The sequence below is a fragment of the Sinohyriopsis cumingii genome, chromosome 6 (assembly GCF_028554795.1).
Source record: "Sinohyriopsis cumingii isolate HCF-2022 chromosome 6, ASM2855479v2, whole genome shotgun sequence".
Lineage (NCBI taxonomy): Eukaryota > Metazoa > Mollusca > Bivalvia > Unionida > Unionidae > Sinohyriopsis > Sinohyriopsis cumingii.
Genome location: NC_142966.1, coordinates 26,461,047 through 26,478,434, shown reverse-complemented (window position 1 = coordinate 26,478,434; position 17,388 = coordinate 26,461,047). Strand labels below are relative to the sequence as shown.

At 38.0% G+C, this 17,388-nt stretch overlaps 1 protein-coding gene across 1 annotated transcript; it reads left to right on the top strand.

The window, feature by feature from the left end:
• Positions 1 to 10,859: 10,859 nt before the first annotated feature.
• Positions 10,860 to 16,990, top strand: LOC149796528 (uncharacterized). The gene is made up of 6 exons (XM_089960625.1): positions 10,860 to 10,998; positions 12,614 to 12,964; positions 13,489 to 13,779; positions 14,390 to 14,692; positions 15,677 to 15,778; positions 16,839 to 16,990. Exons 1-6 carry the CDS (start codon positions 10,938 to 10,940, stop codon positions 16,988 to 16,990), a joined length of 1,260 nt encoding a protein of 419 aa, XP_089816751.1. The 5' UTR covers positions 10,860 to 10,937.
• Positions 16,991 to 17,388: the final 398 nt, after the last annotated feature.

Genomic DNA, 17,388 nt, shown 5'->3' with positions numbered 1-17,388 from the left:
CTTCCACTTCCTCCACTTCCGTTCTCTCCTTTTTTTGTCTCCCAGAGAATCGGGACCAACTGTACCAGGGTATTTCCCTTCTCTGTCTCTACAGGTCCGCCGGTCCTTAAAAGCTTCCTGACCGAACACACACAAGGACATTAGTATATTCCTCTACTATCTAGTCTCACACTAAAGAACACTCTATCATCAGATAAGCCATTATCTTCTTTGGTCAGGCATTCGTGCACATCGAAATACCCATACTTGCTGGTATGGTATACAATGTATCATCTGGTTATCATGCATATATCAATAGATTTCATCACATCGGTATATACAGATTCTCAATCTTATTATACAGAACAATATCACATGATCAGACGCATTTCTGTACATTACACTTCTACAAAGTGTACACAGATATCCACATATCCATGCGCTGATATATCCTTACACATTATACTCCTATTAACTAATGTTGCACACTGCAACCATTATACAAAGTTATAATTCAATTCAACATTTGCAAATCTAGAATATCACATGAATAAATGCACGAGATTATTACAAATAACCAAATAGCGAATTACAATATTAATTCTTTACATAAACATTGCAGATATCTCAAAATATGCATGTAAAACATTACAAATGAATCAAACATACAAATGGTAATTCTACGTACTAACGATTCTAGTAACGAAGTATACATACTACACATAACTAAAGTACAATTATCTAACCGTAATAGATTGCGACAATCGAGCAAATAGGTCACTGACCTTTCCAAAGCTCCTTTGTAATTCCCAGAATAACAATGTTTCCCGCCAATTTCGAATGACGTCAGAGTAGCTTGTAACTTCCTTATGTAATTCCCGCAAGATGGTTTAGCGACTACTGACGTTTAGTTTCAAGGCACTAGATTTAAACTTGCCATTCCAATGGAGGCCACTCCTTGCTCAATTCCGAGTGGATGTCGATTCACCCATGGTCTACATAATTAGCAGACATTGCCCCCTCCCCGGCAGTCTGTCAAGGGTGGATATACAACCGTCACTTGATGTTCCTTTGAGCCTAACACCGGCAATTCATGCCACTTACCTGTGAATCGCACGCAGCAGAATAAGGCGCCAGTAACAAGTTCCTATGGCCATGTTATATGCAACTGGCTTCCCATCCGTCTTTTTGATGTCGGCTTATACTCGCAACATTTATGAAGCGAATAATTACCCTCAGGGTCTAGCATATACATGTTGCAATCTGGCTATTGTTCCTTACTTATAACGTGACAATATTGGTATTTAAAGTAATTTTTTTTATTTGTATATCTCCCGTCTGTTTGCACAATATTTTCATTCCATGATATTTCTTTTGTGTTAATTTCAACAAAAACCAAGCGGTAAAGGTGATATGGGTTGTGTTTATTTCAAATTCATCGGAAAGGTAACATTATTAATGTGATTTTAGATTTATGCACTCTAAAGGTGTAGAAGAAATATTACTTTTAGCGCTTAATAAGATTACGCTTAAAATAAAATATAGTTAAAACAACAGCCCAATAGTTTATTAAAAACTGATATACTATCAGTTGTTTAGGCTTGTTCATTTCATGCTGGTATCATGGAGACGGTCCGCTGAGAGATCAACTATACCAACGAGGAATCAGAAATTTTGCTTAGAAACTTGCTATGTAATTTTAGATTGAACTCAAACAGTTTGCCAGGAGACAACAATAATTACAGCTATCGCTCGTCCCTTATTGCTTCAAATGTTAGTTGTATTGATATGGCACACATGTCGCAAAATGTTGTAAATTGCACAAAAAGAAAACAATAACAAGTCAAAAACGTATTTCGTTTGATTCTGCAAACGGATGGGCCTTACGCAAGGAAAAAAAATGCGAAACCCCTAATACAATCCTTTTTATCAAATTTTGCAGAGATAAGCAAAACTATTTAGAGTAATTTCTGAAGTAAAGGAACAAATAAAGAAAGAACCCACTCCCAAAAAAGAAAGAAAAAACAAAAGAAAAAGTAACATAAATCAAATATCTGAATAATTGATTCATAAATACTAAAACATGAATGATTAAACTAATTTATAAACATACCAGGTTTTGTATATTGTAATGGTTGCGTAAAAAAACTGTCATAGGAAAGAGTAAATAATTTATCTCTTACGTCATTATAAAGCTGACCCATGATAAGGTCTGGCAGAGTAATCTCCCCTACCTGCTGTGAAGTTCATCCTAGTGAAATTGTCAATGTAAGGTAGCTGTTTAAGGTAGTGTGTGCCGTGGATACCGATGTATGGATGGCAGAAGGTACAGGTTTAAAGTATTTGAGAGTAGTATAATGGAACGGGAACGATAGTGGTCAAAAGGAGCTGCATGGTGTGAAGGTGCATTTACTGTTGTGGTACTGTCTGGGTTCAAGGGGAAATGGAATGTTTGAAACGCTAATAGGAGTAATATTATGAGAAGGGATGGGAACAATGGGAATTTACATAAATATTGGTGTGGTTTTTATTCACCTAGCTCCACGCACTACATTATGTCTTTTGTAAGTATGTGTTTGATTGTATGAACATATAATTGGTAAGTTATTGGTGCTGGTCCGCATGTATCGTATTACATTTGTATTGGCCCAATACAGTCCCATTTGATACCATACGTCTCATAAAGTTAAACCTAAGGGCTAGTTTTATGGGGTCTCAATTAAAATGTAATGTTAAATTCCCTTTGACCCCATGCAGTCAGAGATTATTGCCCGTTGGATGCCTTTTTGGGATTATATGTTCAATGACAGAAGACAGTTCTCAAAATATTGAATTCCCGTTGACAACATATAGTCCCATTTGACCATATATTGGTCCTCAATGATATTGCTGAATCACTTGGCCACACTGTGTTAATTTCTAACTTGATAATGTCTTTCATTTGTTGTGAAATTTTAACATGTGATACACGTTAGTGAAACATATCTTTTGTGACAGGATAACTCTTACCCATGTCTCATGCTGGCAGAATTATATGTCGTAAGTGATTGCTGAATACATGGCTCTGTCATTGTCAAATTGGCAATCGATTATTTCTTTCTAAGTGTATCTGACACCCACGAAGTAGATGAGCAGAATGCATATTTAATTAACAAACCTGTAGCATTGAGGTCTATGAAACAAAACTTGCAGAATATATCAACGATTTTGTTTTGGAATATTTAAGTATTAATATGGTATTGAACTTTCATATCTTCATATCTTACCGTAGTAAGTTGCATGTTTTGATATAATGGATGTCAATGTCGATGATGACCATGTAGTTAGTTGTCAATTTCCTTCGGCCAAATGTCTTAAATAGCTACTTGAAACTACACACACACACACACACACACACACACACACACACACACACACACACATGCACACACACATGTATATATACATAGATACATATATTGTTGATTTTAGATATAATACGAAAACTATAGTGTTTTGATATTTTTTTGGGGTTCAGCAAAATTAATTCTAATTAGATTCTTCGGTGTTAATAATACTCCTGTGAATCAAACATACGCCCGTGCTGGAAAAAGGTGTCTCTAAAGTAAAGGTTGATGCCTTTCCTAAAAATATTAACTTGAGTACACCGCATGAGAATGTATTGAATTTTACATGGATGGACGCAATAAAGTAAAGTCGACTTGATTTTCAAAGAAATTAAAGTTTCATGTGTCATTATAAATGATGAAGATATGACATTTAATTAATTCATGAAATATACATTATACTTAAACACTGACATATGAATTTATTCGTATGCTCTTTAAAACAGCATTTGTTGCTTTTCAAAAATCCATTACGATTTATTATCTAGTTTTGGAAGTAATGTATTATTTAAAAACATTTGCAAGTTTGTCAATGATTGAGAGACCTCATGTGCACCTTTTTGATTCGGAAACTGGTAGCTCTCTTTCCAAAGATAGCATCAAAATACATCAGAGACGTTGCTTAGATAAGCATTCTGCGGTGTAAGAAATGACAAAAACGTATATAAGATGACAATTGTCAAACTCTTTAGCCTAGAGTCTATGCTAGTTTTGAATAAATTTATCTTAATGTATGTGGTATTCATATGCATTGAAACTAAAAAACAAAGGTAATGTGATCCAAACCATTTCTTATGTTTGTTTAGAGTCTAGTGTCTAACACTGTAGAGATGTAATGCAAATTTCTTATTGTCTTTCCTTAGCTAATTCGAGCTATGATGATGTACTTCCAGTTGCTTTAAATATATAAGATAGTAAAATACACATGATTTCAAAGTAGTATTATGTAGATATATAATTTAGAACGTATTATTGCGTAGAATATATGAACAGATGCTTATCTATGTGTTGACAGTTCATCACCATTGGCGACTCAGTCTCGAGAGACCATGCGAATAGCGTCCTTGGTGTATTGTCTGTCTCTGGGCTGTTGGCATCGTCTGCTGTGGCTGTGCAGGCCTATACGCGAGTGATAGTCCCTATTGCACTTGGTGCAGACATAATGCGAAGACTGAGTTACTGTGGTTGCTGACGCGTTCTTCTTTCTCTCACGTTTCTCTGCCGCCAACTGGCCTCTCTTTGCATCAACGACTGATATGCCCTTGCTTACCGTCAGTCTCCAGGTGCCTCGATCCTCGTCCAGCACTTCCCAGCCATCGGGTGAAATGTCGCATGCCTTCATGTCCCTCTTGCACACATCCTTAAAACGGAGTGAGGGGCGGCCGACTCTTCTCGTGCCAGTTTTCAGCTGTCCATATAGGATGTCTTTTGGCAGCCTCCCATCCTCCATGCGTCGGACGTGTCTCAGCCATCGAAGGCGGCGTTTGCTTAGCAGGGAGTAAATGTTGGGGGTACTTGCACGATTCAGGATCTCGTTGTGTGGGACACTGTCTTGCCAGCTGATTTTCAGGATGCGTTTTAGGCACTGTATATGGAAGGAGTTGAGCCGGCGCTATTTCCTCATGTAGGTACTGCAGGTCTCACTTCCATATAGAAGGATGCTGAGAACGCAGGCCTGGTAGACATGGACTTTGGTGTGCTCTGTTAGTGTGTTGTTTTGCCACATCCTCTTCGTTAGTCGTGCAATGATGGTGTTTGCCTTTCCAAGCCTTCTGTCCAGCTCCATATCAAACGAGAGAGTGTTGTTGATGATTGACCCCAGGTAGGTAAAGTTGTTGACTGCTTCCAGGATGACACCGTCAATTTTGAAGGAAGGGGCAATAGTGGCATCTCGCACGCTGACATTTGTCTTTTCCAAGCTGATGGGGAGCCCAAACTGCATGCAGGCATCAGCGAAACGGTCTCCCACTCTCTGGAGGGCTTTCTCGGTGTGGGTCACAAGAGCCGTGTCATCTGCAAAAAGCATCTCCCTGATGAGCACTGCCCTCACTTTGGTCTTCGACCGCATTCGTGCCAGGTTGAACAGCATCCCGTCGGACCTGGTGTGTAGATATATGCCACGAGTCGAAGGCGTAGGAGAAGAGCAGGAGAAGAAGATCCCGAAAAGGGTTGGCGCCAGCACGCAGCCCTGCTTCACGCCGCTGTTAATTGGGAAGGAGGTTGAGGAGGATCCATCATACAGTACTGTTCCCTTCATATCTGCGTGGAAAGAGATTATCATTCTGCGGAGTTTTTGGGGGCAACCGATCTTACGGAGAAGCTCAAAAAGACCCTTCCTGCTGACCAAGCCAAACACCTTGTTGAGGTGAATGAACATTATGTAGAATGGTTGACCTTGCTCTCTGCTTTTTTCTTGGAGTTGTCGTAGGGAGAAGATGATGTCAGTCGTCGACCTGCCTGCTCTGAAGCCGCACTGGGATTCCGGGTACACATGGTCTACCAGCAACTGCAGCCTGTTGAGTATGATGCGGGCGTACACTTTACCAACGATGATCAGGAGCGAGAACCCTCTGTAATTATTTGTAAAGGGTCACAATTGTGGCGTCGCGCCTGTCTTGGGAGACTGCTCCTTCATCCCAGCAGAGGCCAAGTAGCTCATGCAGTGGTTGAAGCAATGTTGGTTTCCCACGTTTAATAGCTTCGGGTGGGATTCTGTCACTACCAGGTGCTTTGTCGATTGGGAGGGAGTCGATTGCTTTGCTGAGCTCCTCTAAGGTTGGCGCTTTGTTGATCTCCTCCATGGTGGGCAGATTCCTTATGCTGCTGAGGGCTGCATTGGTGACTGACGTTTCTCGGGAGTGTAGCTCTGAGTAGTGCTGCACCCATTTGGCCATCTGTTGCTAACGGTCTGTGATCTTCTATCCCATCAGAGATTTCAGGGAAGCGACCCCTTTCACTGTATGGCCTTGAGCCTCATTGATGCCACTGTACTCGGCACTGCGCTGGATTCCTTCACAAAACTGTGGCCAGTACTCGTTCTCGCACTGTCTAGCAATGCTTTGGGTGTTGCTTCGGGGACTTCTGAGATCAGCAAGCGTCCGTTCATTAGGACATTTTTTGTAAGCTATGAAGGCTTTTCGTTTCTCCTCGATTATTGGTTCCATCCTTTTTAGGTGTGCGTTGAACCAGTTCTGGCTGGATCGTTCCTTCTTGCCAAACGTGGACATGGTTGTACTGTAGATGGCATCCTTAATGGCGTTCCACTTGGCTGTAGCATCGTGCTCTGGCAGGTCCTGGAGAGCCTTGTTAGGGCGGACACATACTCCTCCACCTTGGAGGGGACCGACATCTGCGCAGTGTTTATGCGAAGGCGTCCTTTAGGGTTTGAGCGGTGTAGTGTGTGCGTGGCTGTAGTTGCACCCTGCTGCTCACGAGGGCATGGTCCGAGTCGCAGTCTGCACTGTGGTAGGTTCTGGTGGAGAGGACGCTGTTAAGAGCAGAGCGCTTGGTGATGACCAAGTTGCGCTGGTGCCAGCGATGAGACCCGGGGTGTTTCCATGACACTTTGTGTTGTGGCTTACATTTGAAGAAGGTGTTTATGACGCACAGGCTATGTTAGGTGCACAGCAGTCTCTGACCGTTTTCGTTGATCTTTCCAGTGCCATAATATCCGAGGCAGGTAGGCCATGACTCGTGGTCCGTACCTACTCTGGCATTAATGTCGCCGAGGAGGAATCGTAGTTCTTGTTTGGGGCATCCTTTGATCTGTTCGTCCAGCTGCCCATAGAACTGATCCTTTGTGTCTTCTGAAGACGTGAGGGTGGTAGCGTAGACACTGATGATGTTGACAGGATCTGCAGCAGTGGTGAGGTGGATGGACAAGAGACGCTCAGTGCCCCCTGTGGGTGGGAGGTTCAACCGAGGCCAGGAGTTTGTTTTTGATGACGAAGCCCAATCCGTGCTGGCGGGGCTCCTCAGGTTCTCGACCCTTTCAGAACAAGGTGTAGTTTTCCTCTCTGAAGGAGCAACTAGAGGCGAGCCTGGTTTCCTGGAGGGCAGCTATGCTGATATTTAGTCTGGTGAGTTCTCTATCGATGATGGCCGTCTTCCTGGTGTCGTCCACTTCCCTGAGGTCCTCGGAGTTGCCTGTGCACATGGTGTGAACATTACAGCTTGCGAATCGAAAAGCTGAAGTTTTCTTTATTGGTTTCGTGTTTCTTTTGTCTGGTGTGGAATTTCCGTCTGCTTGTCATGCTGAGCAAGACACTGAGCTCCAGACACTCACTGGAGCAGGCAGACGATGGCGGGTCAATACCTTATTGAGCGGGGGCTGCCCGGCTTGATGCGGACGGTAGTCGGCCAGTGGGACACGATGATTCCTCCCACCGTCAAAGCTGACCCGTGGCGCCCCTTCCCTACGCCAGTCGGGTGGGATTTATAACCCGTAAACTGTCAGCTTCCGTGTTGTTTTCTCACTCAGTAGCGAGACTTAAGTGAGCTCTCCAGGGCGCAAGCCTGGGCGTGAAGTATGGAGATCCTGGGCTGCCCAGACGTCAGGATCCTCCTCTCGTCCTTGCTGGTGGGGTCCAAAGGAATGCTGAGCATGACATTTGGCACCAGTTTGGATGCAGGAGCTGCCAGAAGGAAGTACTAGTCGACACCCAGCCGCCTTGGGGGTTCCGCTCCGGATGTTCTGTTTGGGTTTACTCCCGTAGCCTTTCCTTCTCCCGACGATATCTACAGGGCAGTGAAGCCATCATCCAATGGATGGGACAAGTGAATTTTGAGTCAGAGTTTCCTTCTCCTAGACAAACTGCCTGACAATGCTAACCAGCTTCATATGCCCTGGTTTGGAGTCATAGTTTCCTTTCTCTTAGACTGGCTGCCTGCCAAGGCTAACGAGCCCAGTCTGCGTACCCAGTTCTACCGCCGGTCACTCAGTCGCGCCACACAGCAGTCTCTGTGAAAACAGGGAGTCCCAAACGTGAAAGTGCTGATGTGGCCACAATAGTGTAGGAGAGGCTATATGCAAATAACTCCTGCCCAACAGTGGTCCTGCGGCGTTCACTACACCTGGAAAGGAGAGGCTATGAGAGACGCTTCACTTTCCTTTGGCAAGCGGGACGTCAGGCCCAGTCCTCGCCCCCCCCCCCCATTAATAATAATATAATTATTAGTAAATCTGTTAACCAGTTTCGATTTTTCGTGTTTGAAAGGGCTATCATATGTTATCTTAAAAAATCATGCAGATTCCCATTGCTTGTGTTAGATCACATACATAGGTATTTTGAAACATGAGAATGAGCATAGGACCAGTCATGTGGGGTATATAGCGACGTAGTCGTAATCGACTTTTGAAGATGTTTACAGGGAGAAATCGGAACAATAAGATTCTTTCCTATTTTTCATTTCTTATATTTTTCATTTTATATCTTGAAAGCAGTTTGAAGAAGTGATTGTTGATGAGTTTAGTTAATTTGGACTGAAAAACGTTTGTCTGCATTATTAAGTGGAAATATAAAGTGCTCCTTAGGCAATAATGTTAAACTGGAAATATTGACAACGTTGCGTTTCTTGGTGGGCCAGTTCATTTTGGGTTCTGTAATTTATTCGGAACTTTCCATTCTTTCAGACTTGTATAGACCTTTTTACAGGATTGTTTTGGATTCACTTTATAATACCGTAAGTTCTTCACATATTGTCATTTATAATATTGATAATTACATTATTAATTAAATTTTGCAAACTTATTTGGTTTTGCTTCTTTCTGCTGCATAGGTTGTGACCATATATACGTAAGAGTAGCAAATCATTATATCTAAACGAATATAGGGGTATTTTTAAAACTTGTGAAAATTAGGAAGCTGCACATAAAACTTATATATATCCTCTTAATGTAGTCCTCCAATGAACCTCCGCACAATTTCTCTGTCAGACTATCCAATTGTTCAATGCAATTTTGCTTTCACATTATTTGTATTATTGAAAACTGCACTTGCATTCGCATGAGGTTTTCATACATTATGACACTCATTAAATATATAACATTGTCAGGGATGTATGGAGGATGTGACAATGTTTTGATGGTGTGCGCCTTGTCAAAAGATTCTGAAATTACGTGGGTGAGTTGTTTGGCAAGAACGAGTTGTTTAAGCGTATTCTTTATTGAAGCTTTAATACGTAATGCCAGATTAATGATATTTCTTTGTATTTTTTCCAGTACTGATCCTGCAGCTAGTGATGCATTTAGTCCATTTTGATTAAGCCGTATGTTGGATCCCGGTTATAAATATCCTCATGGTCTTTGATTGGCTAGTCGGTGCTCCTCTCTGTCATTGCTGAAAGAGGTTCGTTCTCCCACTTCATCATGATTTAGATGGTGCGCAACATTGTGCCGTTTACTGAGTCGTTGCAGAGGACTATATTCCTCGTTTTCTACCTAAATGTTGTGCACTTTAAATCAAATTATGCTCTGTCACGTATGCCTGATGAAATTTTACGTCCAAAATTCCATGCATAGAGCTTCAGTTAGTTTTTCGTATTTCCTGTTTTTCGCCTTATATAATTTGCATCATTTTTGCAAACTGATGTTCATTAACTTATACCACGCAATGCTTCATTAATAGCTGAACTGTTTACTACCGGACTCCATTAATTGTGGATGAGCATCATTTAATGAAATAGCCCTTGCTTCTTGTTCTAAATAGTTGTAAATGTTACCCGCTGACAAGGTTATCAATTTTGAAGCTATTCCACGTACCTGATTAGTGACAAATATTCTTAGTGATTTATCCTGTATAAAGCACTCGATAATCATCTGGAAACACTATCAGTTTGCATGTTTTTATTTATTTTAAACAATAGATCCCCAAAGTACTTTTATTTTTGCAATACGAAAATAGTTCCTGCCCATTGTACAACCTCGTCCCTCGAATTATCATTTGGGGTGGAGATGCACTTTCGTGGAACTTCATTATTTATTTGAACAGACTTCGTGATAAATTTAGTTTCCCGATATCTGTTACCCACGAGGACAGCAAATTTTACCCTTCACATATCATATTTTTAGTGACAATTTAGACCGAATCCAGAGAGAGAGAGAGAGAGAGAGAGAGAGAGAGAGAGGGTAATTGCATCAAGAGACTTCATATTCGCTATAATCAAGTTTATGAGAATACAGTCGCACTTTCTTCTGTTCCTTTATAAAAACGTTTATTAAACATCAAGTTTGAGTGTCGTTACTCTTTCTTTTTGACAAGGTACTCTTTTTGCTTTCTGTATTTCAGGTCGCTTTGTGTTGTATATTCATTTGGTAAGTCCCATGCTGCCTCATCACTATTCCTGTATAGTGAAATCGTGTATTCTTACAATTGACAATAAATCGGATGTTAGGACAAGTCATTTGGGAAAGTTCATTACAAACAACAATGCTTCTTGATGATTATATCATATCACATATACAATACTGAGCATTTTGTTTTGTGATGGATACAACAGACCAGATCCACCTATCTTAAGGAATTCCGTAAGGCATTTTCGATTTGGCCGTGAAACGTTTCAAACGCTAAAGAAATGGCAATATCGAAGAGGTGGGTGTTTTTTATTATCATGGTATCATTGGCGGAAATAACAGGTAGGTAAACTGATTTCAGCTCTGTCCGTCTGTCTGTCTGTCTGCTCACTCTTTCTCACTTTGTACTCTCATTCACTATCTATATCTCTCTCTCTCCATCTGTCTCTCTCTCTCTCACACACACAGATATATATATATATATATATATATATATATATATATATATATATATATATATATATATATATATATATATATATATATATATATATATATATATATATATATATATATATATATATATATATATATATATATATATATCTTTCGCAAATAATGGTAGCTTTTAGATAGTGTTTCCTGTTGTCTGGGCTCCCTCATTTACTACTGACACTTTAGTAGCAGTGTACTTTTTTTTGTTGTTTATACAGACATAGAGAAAGTAAAATTATTTAAGTATATTTATATATTTTAATTATATGAAATGTAATGGTATGACCTTATTATGTTTATATTTTCTTTGGATTAATTTTATTCAGTGTCCGACATGAAGCAGTTATTAGATTGTCTCTAATTTACGTAATTTATTGACAGTAATTAACAAAATGTTTCTCATTCATTTTCTTGACATTGAGAAGTTTCGTCCACGGTTATTGTCTTACTTCACAAAAGTTTTCTCATGAGATGTTTTGGATCTACAGCCTTTAACATCGATTTTTAAATGTCGCACAACACTTAAAGTCCCACCGTTCAAAATAATATTTAAATTAGATTAAGTTTTTTCCATTACGACCGGTTATATTGAAACATGAATGACCTGTTCTTTTAAAATTTCAATTTAATATTCTTAAAGCCCTGTTACTCTTATTAATACTTATTTAGTGCATGCAAATTGTGTGCGTGATTTGAAGAAAATCCACACTTTACAATTACCTTGTACTATGCATCCACGCCACTAAATCTATTTCTCGGGTGGCTAACCCCAAATAATTATACGAATGAATAACATAAGAAAAGGACGACCTTGGTGACCTTTTGGTTAGAGTGTCCGCTTTGATGCGGGAGGTCGCGTGTTCGAACCCCGAGATAGTCATATCAAAGACTTACATAAATGATACCAGCAGCTCCCTCGCTTGATAGTAAGAAGGTAGTGCTAGGAATGGTCTGCCACTTGTCAGGGTTATATGACTGGGTAGGACATCATGCTACATGTCAGCCGCACGATGCCCCATTGCTAGCATTACTATAAACTGTCACAATGCATACATGACTGAAAATTTGTTAAGCTAAGTTTAAAAAATCCAAATCACACAAATCATAGCAAAATAAAAAGTCATTCTTTACAACTTATATATGTATTCCGCATAATAATAGTAACGATAAAAAATCGTTTTTAACTGATGCAAGGGGTGAATTACTGAATTGTGCAGGAGTATTAATTTTAATATTATACTATATGATTTTTATTAATGCCTGGTTGATACCATTATGCGTGGACTAGTGGTAAGTATGGAGACGAACCAGTCTCATACCAGCGATGTTCACAAACGTTTTTAGTCATTGTTTTATCTTTCATTGGGAAGGAGGGATATGTTTCAATTGACATTTTATGAGTGAATATGCATAGAAGACAGCAAACATAACTGTTAAACCACTCGCGTTCTTACAATTACAGGTTGCGCTCAAGCTGAGTGTCACATAGATGTCATAGACGCCACATGGGGAAAAGCCATCATAATAGGCACATGGTCATTGAATAATGCGACTTTGTCAATCACCGTAAAAAGAGGGGATACTATCCGGTTTGGTTACTTATTTAATGGAAAGGAGACAAAAGTTGCACAGGATAAAGAACACCGATTGATTTTGAAAATAGATAATGGCACAACAGAAGTCTCGTTATTGTTTCAGAACGTAAGCAGAGAAGATGAGGGCCAGTATGGAATGGAAATAATTTTCAGGAGAGGCCAAAATGATGCATATGGGGGACAAAACGACGAATATAAATTCCAGCTAAACGTTATTGGTAAGTGTTGACTTCGATTGTTAAGTTCAAGCTTGGAAATATGATGTCTCGAAAAGACCATTTCCCGGAAACGGTGAAATCAATACCTACTTTTGCGTTATAGAGCTCCATTCCACAAAAATATCTTTAGATTATATGAATGTTTCGTAAATTTAGACATTTCAAAGCTCATATAAAAATTCCAGTCTACATATTCTAAACGTTTATGATATCCTAAACTGGAGGATTCAAGGCTTGTCTTAGGTATTATGCAAGATATACTACATATTGCTCGTATGCGAGGAATCTCGATAACTTCTACTTTTCATTTATAGCTGTCTCGTTTTGCGACCTTAAATATAAAAGCATTAACTAGATGTAGTTAGGCCAAACAAGAGTTATCCAGTCATGGTGTGTACAAAGTGAAACACAAACAACTTAGATATGCAATATAGATATCAACTAAAGACATATAGTATGTTCCCGTGTCTAGATATGACAGATGAATTGCACTTTATGATATAATTAGACCCATTATACTCCAGAACAAAACGAAGTAATACAAGGTTGTGAGGGAGATACTATCTTGAAGGAACTCGAAGCAACATCGGAGTCCTTTTTATTGTACCGTTATGACAAGACAATTGCAACTGTAATGAAATCTGGCTGTTGGGTGTCAGAGGAATCCATTGTTTATGGCCGACTAAGGTGTAGCAGCAAAAATGATAGATACAGGATTAGCATTAACAACGCAACACAACTAGATACCGGACTTTACAAAATACAGGATCCCATGAACAGCAGCAGTATTCAGCGATGGTTCTTCAATATTTCAGGTTTGTGAAAGCAACATGGAAAAACATCTAAACACAAAGATACACACGACAATAGACAAGCTGACAAAACAAACGAAAATCTAGCAACAAAGACTTTGTCGATATTTATGAGTTTAAACGACGCTAGGTTTTATACCTATGTACAGAGGCAAAGCTGTAACTATTTTCTGCTGAATGACACTAACACTCTTTTAATCGAATAATATTTATTCAGTATTGAGATTCCGAATTCTTTTGAAACTCCCAAGTTTGCAATAGGTACACTTATGGTATCCATCAAATCTGAAAGAGCTTATCTCCAACGGTTCGATGCACTGGCAGTCTTAAATTAATCATTTGTTATTAAAATGTCTCATGCTGTATCACATTAGTATGTGAATACAATTAGTATCGAAGTCAGGTGTAATCCATTCATTTTAGTCGTATCTGAGATGGGCTGTATCCAGAGGACATGCTCTTAATCGTTATTGTACCGCATTGTTACGATTATAGCTGCCGATTGGATAACAAGATATGCAGATTTAAAGAGCAAAATATAACAGGTGAACATCTGTCATCTGAAATCATTAGTAAGGGTAATTTCGAATAGCGCAATTCATCTTTTTTGCAGATAAACCAGCTCATGCAAAAATTGGGGACAACGTTGTCATTGGCTGGTTCTATACTCAATCTGGGATTAACTGCACAATACGGGTTATTCACCCGTATGAGGGAGCAATAATGTTGGTGCCTTCAAACAACGTTGCTCAGATTAGGAGCCATGTTCGGCATCGTTTGTTATACAGTGGGGATCTATCAAGAAAGTACATGTCATTCACGTTGCTGAATGTAATCGCATCAGATGCAGGCTTCTACAGAATTGAAAATCTTTATGGAACCATTATACCTGGTAGGAAGCAATTGATAGTGGAAGGTAAGTATGAAAAATGTGTTATATAAGGACTTAATGAGTTTTTGTCTTCTCTTTATCCCTTTGAGAATTATATAGTTTTAAGTGAATAATATTCTGCAGGAGTTTTAATTTTTCTTTTTGCGTCTGTTTCGTAAGTTGACTTATGAAGCCATGCTTACGAAATTTTAGAGTAAAAATTTTCGAAGGAAAAAAAACCGCAATGACTATTGCCATTAATCGTCTAAATTCGTACGTCATTATCCAGATCTTGTTCAAAAGCATGTCGTTAAATTTTAGAAATGGTTATTGCCTGAAAATGCTATATGTAGTTTCATTCCTTTGAACGAAGTTGAAATGTGCAGTTTATCGATATCATTATAAATTAGGCATACATCGACAATAATACCTTTTAATGTAATAAAAAAAATATGAGTTGGAACACGCTTCTCTTTAGGCAGGTTTATCTGTCTGGAAAAGTGCTGGAATGAAAGCAAATAATGTGAGCGAGGAAATCGAAAATAGTTTATAATGCTCTCAAGGCACATTGCACTCTTTTGTTATATTGTATATGTCATATGCTATGAATAATTAATTAAATGTATTGCTCGCAATGACCACATCTTAAAATGAAAGACATACCTGATAGAAGATACTTGCCGTACACGATGTTAACTTCAATGTTTGATTAGATCACTTTGCTAGTTTTAGACTAGATTGGTTATATGAAGATTTCAAACGTTCTGGTTAAAATCAATAAGTTGAGGTTTACACCGTGACTGTTAGCTGCGCCTGAGAATGAGGTGTAGACTCGCGTCACACTAATACCTTGGAAAACCCACCTATTATGGTCATTGGTCATATGAAATTGATTGGATTAAAAACCATGATTGTCATACATTCTCGGCGATTTTATCAAGTCTTAACTGATTGTATATTAATGTTGTTTCTGTATCTTTCATGTAGACTGATATCTTAAATACATTTGTTTTCCAATTTCATCCCCAGCTAACACCACCACCACGGGCCTGAATACTACATTAATAGATACAGGTGTAACTGATGTGCCATTACATTATGATTCAAGCGGTGTTCCCAAGGATGAAAAAGGTAAAGAATAATAGGTATTTATTTCAGTCCCATTCAAGTAAATTGTATGCAGTCAAGTCAACATCTGTGCAGTTGCCAATGAATGCATACACAATATATTTTTTATACCTAAAAAATACCTATTTTATGTACCTACTTATATAAATTTTCAAAATGGCATATAATGTATTTATTTTCCTGATTTCAGTCACAAATGCTGCTGCAAATGAAAGTTCAACATAGCTTCGCATTCGTACGTCCACTTCACCATCACGTACAACTAAGAGTGTTTCATTAAGTTTTTATTGAACATTTTGATTTCGACTGCTTTATCATCTTAAAAGTAAATAATGGAACTGTTTTCCAACGTTGTGATATTATCGTCATTTATTAATCTATGTCAAAATGTGCTGCAGTCTTTATAATAAGTTAAGAATTTTAGTCAGGGACATTATAGATAATATTTTCATATATTTGGAATGTGTGAAATTAATATTACAATTGTTATGTGCGCGCCATCTGTAATAGCCGGGGAAATGATCATGATCGATTGCTTTATTGGTGGTAACTTCGTCGCTCGTAACTTCATCGTCAATGAGTTACTTTAAACAATAATGAAATTTTTTTTTTGCTGTCATGAACATACCTTAATAATGTTTGTATATTTGTTTTCTACGATATTGGAAAAGGTTGTATATGTCAGTAAAGCTTGTATGCAGTATAGAGCACGCTAATCATTTATTCTATGACGGGAACATTTTAATTTAGTAACTAAACCCTTTACATGTATACTGTTTATTGAGTTGTATATTGTACAGCATGAACTCTATTTTCCTCTAAGTCAAAATAAGTGCTACAATTATGAAACAATTCTTGCAAACTAAAGGTTTCCTTGTTCACCTTGGATTTATTATTCTTTAGATAAATTCTTTATTAATTTCAATGATATTAGACTCCAACAAATACAGTTAGCATATTCCAATTACCATCTATATCTCTCTCTCTGTTTATATATATAAGGTACCTACTATATATCCAAATTTTTAAGTTAGCATATAACGCATTTTTTTCCTGATTTCAGTCACAAATGCTGCTTTAAATAAAACTTCAACAGAGCTTCGCATTCGGACATCCACATTACCATCTTGTACAACCGAGAGTGTTTCATGTAGGTTTTTATTGAACATTGAGATATATCCTATTCAAACGCTTTTTTCTCAAACAGTTTTATGATCAATTCGTCTTTGAGACAGAGCGCTTGGTATATATATATATATATATATATATATATATATATATATATATATATATATATATATATATATATATATATATATATATATATATATATTCAAGCAACATTCCATAGAATGAAAAAGGTAAAGTATTTTAACTATACATTTCAAGCTCATTCACGTAAGTTTCAGGATGTCAAGTCTATCTATGCAGTTGCCAATGGATGCATACACAATATATTTTATATACCTACAATGTATATGCATATATATACATACATATATATATATATATATATATATATATATATATATATATATATATATATATATATATATATATATATATATATATATATATATATATATATATATATATATATACTTATCCAAAGT

Excerpts from the sequence above, each read along its gene's own strand:
- LOC149796528 (XM_089960625.1), top strand. The coding sequence starts at position 10,938 with ATGGCAATATCGAAGAGGTGGGTGTTTTTTATTATCATGGTATCATTG. Across the intron at positions 13,780-14,389 it reads ATGGTTCTTCAATATTTCAG|ATAAACCAGCTCATGCAAAA; the intron begins GTTTGTGAAAGC and ends TCTTTTTTGCAG. Across the intron at positions 15,779-16,838 it reads TGTTCCCAAGGATGAAAAAG|TCACAAATGCTGCTTTAAAT; the intron begins GTAAAGAATAAT and ends TCCTGATTTCAG.